This window comes from Chaetura pelagica, unplaced genomic scaffold (genome assembly GCF_000747805.2).
Source record: "Chaetura pelagica isolate M959 unplaced genomic scaffold, ChaPel_1.0 scaffold2, whole genome shotgun sequence".
NCBI classification, from domain to species: Eukaryota; Metazoa; Chordata; class Aves; order Apodiformes; family Apodidae; genus Chaetura; species Chaetura pelagica.
The window spans coordinates 5,093,670-5,101,011 of NW_009952796.1; the positions used below are offsets into that span (position 1 = coordinate 5,093,670).

The 7,342-nt window shown below is 47.2% G+C and overlaps 1 protein-coding gene across 1 annotated transcript in view; it reads left to right on the plus strand.

Annotated features, from left to right (window-relative positions):
- CAPN2 (calpain 2, (m/II) large subunit) overlaps nucleotides 1-7,342 on the plus strand; it is a 30,343-nt gene that overhangs the window by 13,506 nt on the left and 9,495 nt on the right. Inside the window, exons 5-10 of the mRNA XM_009994761.1 lie at nucleotides 1,728-1,811; nucleotides 3,305-3,390; nucleotides 4,070-4,144; nucleotides 4,412-4,572; nucleotides 4,914-5,083; nucleotides 6,075-6,086. Coding sequence (XP_009993063.1) covers nucleotides 1,728-1,811; nucleotides 3,305-3,390; nucleotides 4,070-4,144; nucleotides 4,412-4,572; nucleotides 4,914-5,083; nucleotides 6,075-6,086 — 588 coding nt within the window. The remainder of the gene's footprint in view (nucleotides 1-1,727; nucleotides 1,812-3,304; nucleotides 3,391-4,069; nucleotides 4,145-4,411; nucleotides 4,573-4,913; nucleotides 5,084-6,074; nucleotides 6,087-7,342) is intronic.

The window sequence follows — 7,342 nt, forward strand, 5'->3', positions numbered from 1 at the left end:
GCAGGAATTCTGCCTGTTCGATCCCACTATCTTTTTTTTAAGCTACAAATATGCTTGTTTAAGATCACACACTTTCTGAAATGGTGGGCAGGCAATGGCAAAAGTGGGTCAGAGAGTTTTAAGCATCTTTAGAGCAAGATGTCAATAAGTGAATTTTCTCTCGTGTTCAAACTGCCCGAGTATTGTAATGGCCACAAAAAAAAGTGAGAAGCTGATGTGCCTGCAGGTACAAATGGCATCCAAAGTACAGGCTTTTCCCTTGTTTCCCTGCATGGCAGATCCCAGGGTGGTGGTGCTGAGGAGAGGAAGGGGAACCTCCCACCCCACTGTGGAGCTGAAGAAAGTGTTTTGAAGTGAAGCCCTGGGGCTTGCTGGACCCTGGGTGTGATCCCTGGTGATGCCTGGGCAGCCTCAGATGGTCACCTCCTCCTGTGTTCTTCTTGGTCACTTGAGAACATGGAGTTAATTTGTATCTTTCAGGAAGAAATTGTTCTCTATAAGGATGGTGAGACACTGGAACAGGTTGCCCAGAGAAGTTGTAGCTGCCTCATCCCTGGAAGTGTTCAAGGCCAGTTTGGATGGAACTTTGAGTAACCTGGTCTAGTGGGAGGTGTCCCTGCCCATGGCAGCCTCAGGCAGTCATCTCCTCCTGTGTTCCTTCTGATCCCATGGAAGGGAGGTTGGAAGTAGATAATCTTTAAGGTCCCTTGCAGCTCAAGCCATTCAGTGATTCTATAATCCCCTTTGTATAAGATTTGGAGATGCATGAGAGGGAATGCACAACACAGTCCCATACAGATTTAAGATGGCAGACCAGAATGTATGTACACACAAAGCAAAGTTTTATTATAAATTATAATAATTACGTGGTCAGGCTAAAAGACATTAATCAAATATCAGAATATCTACTACACCGTAGCTGACAATGTAAGTGCTGTAGGGACTACTTATTAATTGGCATTTACTGAATCTAGAACAAAACCCAAACCAATATTTTAAAGCACCAGTTTAAAGATGGCGTAATTATTAAATAGAGATGGATGTTACTTGCCCTGCCTGATGACCATGGGGTAGCTCCCTTTCTGTTGACTTCTGAGGAGTAACCAGTTGAGGGGTGTCCCTGCTTGAGAGGGGATATCAAACACACCCTGAGGGCAATGTGTGTAAGAATCCTCTGTGATCAAGAATGCGCTGGGCTATTATGAAATAAAGTGACCGACTGTCAGTCCTTTGTTGCTGAGCCAAACCACCTCTCCTTTCTCTGGGGTCCTTCTAGCTTAGCTAAATACTTTTCTCTCATAAAAACACTGTGTCTTTATCGGTTTTCTGTTTTTCTCTGTCTGGGCCCAGCTGTCTTCCAACACCAAGGTGCAATGTGGACTTCTAGCTAACATGATAGTTGTTTTTCACCAGAGAGCACACAGGGCAGAGCAAATGTCAAGTCTTCATCTCACTGAGGCAGAGCACCCTGCTGCACCCACCAAGCGTTTTGGAGCCAGAGGGACCTTTGCTGCAGTGCAGGGCTTGGGCATGCACCCTGTGCCACTGCCACACATGCTGCCATCCCCTCTGCCCACTCTGTCATGCAGAGCCTTCTCGTTGTCTCAGCTAAACCACCCCCTGCAGCCTCCTAGCAAGACTGAAGCTCTGTTGAAGGGGAAGTTTTGCTTGGTTGGATCCCCCGCCACACAGGAAGCCACACTCACCCACTTCTCTTGCTCCTCCAGATCACCAGCGCGGCGGAGACGGAGGCAGTCACTTCCCAGAAGCTGGTGAAAGGACATGCATACTCAGTCACCGGGGCAGAGGAGGTAGGTGTGCTTCCCCAGAGGGGTGACCTGCAGTGAGCTCTGCCCTTGGCCTGGGCCGTGGCAGCCACACCTTCATCTGCAGCGTTGCAGAGTCTCCAGTCCCACCTGTTTTGCCAAATCGTTTTTGTTTCCTTTCTTTCTGAAGAAACAATTGAATTTGTTGGTGTGGTGGTTTTTGAGAAACGCAAATTTGACTTCTTGTGGTTTTTGACTAAAGGCAGCTTTTGTTCCGTGAGCATTGCTATTTTCCAGGGAGTGGGGTGGCGGGAAGTCCTGTGCAGAGGGCACACTACCCTCTGCTGGTGATGGGGCCCCTCAACACGTTTCTGTACAGCAGGCAGCACACAGCAAGATGTGCCAGCAACGTGTGCCATAAATGCCTGTTGAACAGCACGTTTTGGCAGGGCACAGTGTTCAAACACAGGGTGCCTGTCCAAGAGCAGGTGACTGGTGAAGGTAGCAAAGTAGAAACAAAGGGAGCAGATCCTGATGTCCTTCCACATGTGTAATGGACTTTCAGTTACTTCACTGATAACTGTTTCTGAAATAATTTCTGGAACTTCAGAGTGAGGTGTAGAGAGCCACTGACATGCTGCACTGAGGTGGACAATGCTAACAGGCAGATTGATGTGCATGCATTTGATCCTCCTCTCACCACAGAAGCAGCAGGGAGGGACCTTAATTCATGAACAGACATGATTTAGCCAGGCTTTTCCTTTGGAGATGTGTGCAGACTTTCTAAGGATAGTCCATCTTGGGCACAGGAGCATTATTTCTGAACACTGTGCTGCAGATGCTCTTCACAGTTTTTTTTTGTTTCAGGCTCTAGAGGTGCTCCTTCCTCAGATTAGTGCCATGTGTTCCCCATAAGTACTGGGTGTTCCCACTGAAACTCATACACCTTTGCTTGGCCTGGACTCAGTGCACACAGAGATCAGCAGATAACATGCCAGGACCTCAGCACAGTGCAAGGAGAGGCTGACATGGGTGTGCTGCAGGGCATTTGTGTGGTCAAAGGGGTTGTGACCAGACTGAGTCCCACCTCCTGTAACAGGCTCATCTTATATATAGACAAGGGGAGGAAAAAGCAGTTGATATATAGAAGGCGACTTCAGAGGAATATCCCCCTGTGCCTGCTTTTTAGCAGTGCTGTAGCAGCTTTATGTTCCCTTTGCTTGAAATCCTACCAGAGTTAATTTTTTAGCAGCACAAACCAGACATTTTGGTCATCTATAATGCTATGTACCTTTATGCTCTAAGCGTTCTTTGGACAAGCTTAGGGGCATTGGAGCTCATTCAAAATCAATTTGATTTTGTGGCTTTTGGACCAGGTGTGTGTGTGTTTGTGTGTATATGCTTTAGTGTTGGTGTAGCATTGAGATGCTTACTCTGTCGTGTCCTTCAGTTCCCACAGAGAAGGTGGAAGGTATGTGCAGCACAGAGTGCAGTGCAGAGTCCCAGGGTAACTCTCCATACAATTCTGATCCCATCAGGTGAACTTCCGAGGAATGGTGCAGAAGCTGATCAGAATACGAAATCCCTGGGGGGAGGTGGAGTGGACTGGAAAATGGAACGACAAGTGAGTCGGTGGCTTGTGTGTTGCTGTAGGCTTTTACTGGAGGGCTGTGATGGGGTGTCTGCCATTGCCTGTCTCCACCCTACCTGACATTCCTCTTGAAGTCACATCTGGATGTGCTGTTTTCTCTGAGCAGTTTAAAAGTGGCATCTCCCATGTAGGTGTTGCAGCATGTGGTGCCCTTCATACAAACACCTGCCTTTGCGCAAGATGCAGTAATTGGTTGATGGGTCCTGCAAGCCTCTTTGTAGTTTCTACTTCTTTAACAGCCAGGGGCTCATTGATGAGCTTCTGAAAACCTACTTTCTAATAGGGCTTTTACAATCCGATCCTGTTCTTAGCAATGAAAGCTGGAGTTTAATCACTTCTGTGGCTGGGCAGTACTTATTCTGGGTCTTGCTGTTTCTGAAATAAAGCTCTATCTCAGTCAAGGCATTAGCACTTTCTGCAAATGAAACTGTTTCTGATCCTTACCTTGATATTTAAGAAGTGAGCTACCAAATATCCCAGCTCCCTGGATTTTGATTCCACTGTGGTTTGACAGCCTTGGAGCTGCTACAAGTGAGATATCATGGAGTACTGCAATCACACAGAGCTGTAAGAAAATGAAATCATTGTGCCAGAACAACATGAGGGTTTAACCTTTACTGTACCCTGTAGCTGATGTGGGGTTGTCTTTCAGCTGCCCAAACTGGAATGGCGTTGACCCTGAGGTGCGGGAGCAGCTGACCAGGAGACATGAAGATGGGGAATTTTGGTAAGTAACAGTGGGTTTCCCTTTGGCCTGAAGGGAGTATAGAATCATAGAACCATTCAGGTTGGAAAAGACCCTTGGGATCACCGAGTCCAACCAAATGTCTTCTCTGTTTTTTTCATTCAAAGTAACCTCCCCCAGTACATTCTCCAAGATCAGTGAGAAAATTCACCCCAAATTCTAGCACTAAATCACAGTGGGAAAGAGGGATAATAGACAAGGTTGTTGTCCATCCTGTCAAGCCTTTGCCGGTGGTGTTGCCTCCCGCAGGATGGCGTTCAATGACTTCTTGAGACATTACTCCCGCTTGGAGATCTGCAACCTGACTCCAGATACCCTGGCAAGTGACAGGTACAAGAAGTGGAGCCTGCTGAAGCTGGATGGGAACTGGAGGCGAGGAGCCACTGCAGGGGGCTGCAGGAATTACCCAAGTAAGAGCAGAGAGCATGCAGTCACCACTGTGATGGAGAAACCCTTTGTACTTGTCCATGTGTACTTTTTCTGGGAGCTGGTTTTGGGTGGTCAGTGGAGGAGGAGGAGAATGTACCTGGGATAATCGGGACTGAGGTCCAGAAAGTGCAAGGGTTTGGGAAAAGTGGCTCCTTGATAAGTGTGTAGTTGTGGTTGTAGAGGCTGGGGGAGGAGTATTTGTTTTTTCTTCTCAAAACTGATTTTGGAAGTCGGAGCCACATCTGTTCTAGCTGACACGTCTATATCAGCACAGTTGCTTTCAAAGAAGCCTCTGAGCAGTTTGCATAAATCCACTTTCCAGACACTTTCTGGATGAATCCACAGTATTTAATCAAGCTGGAGGAAGAAGATGAGGATCCTGATGATCCTGAGCGGGGTTGCACTTTCCTTGTTGGCCTGATTCAGAAGCACCGGCGGAAGCAGAGAAAGATGGGAGAGGACATGCACACCATTGGCTTTGCAATTTATGAGGCAAGTAAGGCAGTATAGGTGCATGGAAAGAGAAGGAAAACTCACCCTGTAGTTGAGATTGTGCAGTTCTCAAGCTGAGCTTTCTACCAAAACTCAGCTAGTTTGAGTTAAGACACCAGCCTACAACAAGGAAAATTTACTTAGATGTTTAGAAAATTATCCTTCACTAAAAAAGTGGTCAAGCACAGGGACAGGTGCCCAGGGGGATGAAGGAATTTGCATTCCTAGAGATACTCAAAGTAGGATGGACAAGGTTCTGAGTAACATAGACTAACTTTGACACTGGCCTTTCTTTGAGTAGGGGGTTGCACCACATGACCCACAGAGGCCCCCTCCCACTTACAATGTTCTGTGCTTCTAAATGGAGGATATATGTCTATGGTAACTCCTGAAGCAGCACATTTTGTGCTTCACTGGCAGTAAAAATAGGACTAATGGTCTTTCCTGAGTAACCATGGACAATATGTGCGAATGTTTCCTTTCTTGATATCACAGCTTTGGAAAAACTTGTTCAAAGAATAATCTGGTCCTCATAGGCAAAGAAGGTTTAAAGCAAATCTAGGTCTCCTGAGCTCATAAGGAAACAGAAAACTGCATTATTGCCTTACTCAGCCCCTGCCTCCTCTCCTGATGGTAGAGAGACTGAGGGGTGAAAGAAGTGAGAAGAAATAGCAGAGAAACTGAGCTTACAAAAAATACCACAGGAGGCCACAAGGTGAAGGGTCAGCAGGGAACCATGACCAGCCTGGCCATGTCTGTGCCAGGCTCAGCCTGTGCTGCCCCAGCCTCACCTCACCTGCTTCCAGGATGGAGCTGGGAGCAGATCCAGCAGTCAGCACTGGGTGGCATGGGCCCAGCGTTCACCTTCCCCCCTGAGCTGACTTCAAGTTTTTTTCCAAGAGTGTGGATGTGCCCACTAACCAGCAGTGAAAAGAGGTAGCCCTGGAGCTGCCATTCAACAAGCAAATAAATTTTTCTTTTCTCCTTGCAGGTGCCCCCAGAGGTACGTACTATGCATTGGTGGTCAAGGTACATTTGGGGCTGAATGGCTGTGCAAATAAATAGTCTGGAGGATACTCCTTCCCTGCAGGACAGTATTGATTGTGCAGAGTCTGAAGTTAGGCCGTTTATTCTGGAAGGAATTTGAGTCCATGTTGCATTTTCAGAGTATCTTGGGTTGGGATAAGAGCTCTCTGATATACTGCAGAAATTCACCAAAGCTGCTCTTCCATGGTTCCTCTCCCAACCCAGAGCCACACCTGTTCCCGTGGAGCACAGCTGCCTTTCTCAGGTTTGCACAGAGTTCATGTCTGACACAAAACTAACATTCTGAGGAGGCATTTGTTTTCATTTCCCTAAGCCCTGTCTTTATTGTTTTCTCTCTGTTCCTGCCTTCAGGTAGCTAATAGCCTGGGGATCAAAGAGGGGTGTGCAACACTGGAATGCCTATGCATTAGGAGGCAGGTCTGCAGAGGTGCCTCTGAGCTGTTGCTCCTCAGAGGAACGAGTGAGGTTGAGCAAGATGTGCTGGTGACCTCATTACCTCACCCACTGTACCTGGGAGGGCACACGCAAAGCGGCCAGGGCATCTCACAGCTCTGGGCTCTATGCTCAAACCAGCTCCTGCAATGTAAATGGGGTTTTATCATCTACAAAATGGTGCTGTCTGTTACCTGATGGTGCTCTGTCAGCTGCTCAGCTCTTGCCCTAATGGTCCAAAAACCTGATTTCCATAAAAAAGATACTCTAGCTACAGTCCCATGACTTTTCCCTCAAAGGTCTGACAGGTTTTACTTTTTTACAAATTCAGGAGGACTGGAAGGGCAAGGTTTTTCAACCATGCATGTTCCTGATGTTTGCTTCTAGATCTGAGATATCCCCCCTATAAGACCCTGTGCAGAAGAGCTTGTTGTGGAAGCTGTTACATTCCAAAGATGCTTTTATAAGGTGTAACATTTACTTTATTCTTGGAGCCCTCCCATAGGCATGTTCTCTGCCTTAAGGCAGCCTGATCTCAGAGGCAGACCTGAGCTGCAGTCTCCTCGTGGCACCACCTCTGAGGGCCAGAGGGACATGGGTCATAAACCATCTCACTTTAAAGAAACATGCTTGGTGGAAGAGTCTGATAGATGCATTCACACACTATCCATCATCTGCAAAACATAAGCATGACCTGGGTGATTTATTGAGATTATGCGCAAAATACATTTGCATCCGCAGCTCAGGGGTACTGTGATGGATGCACACACTCTCCTCTCC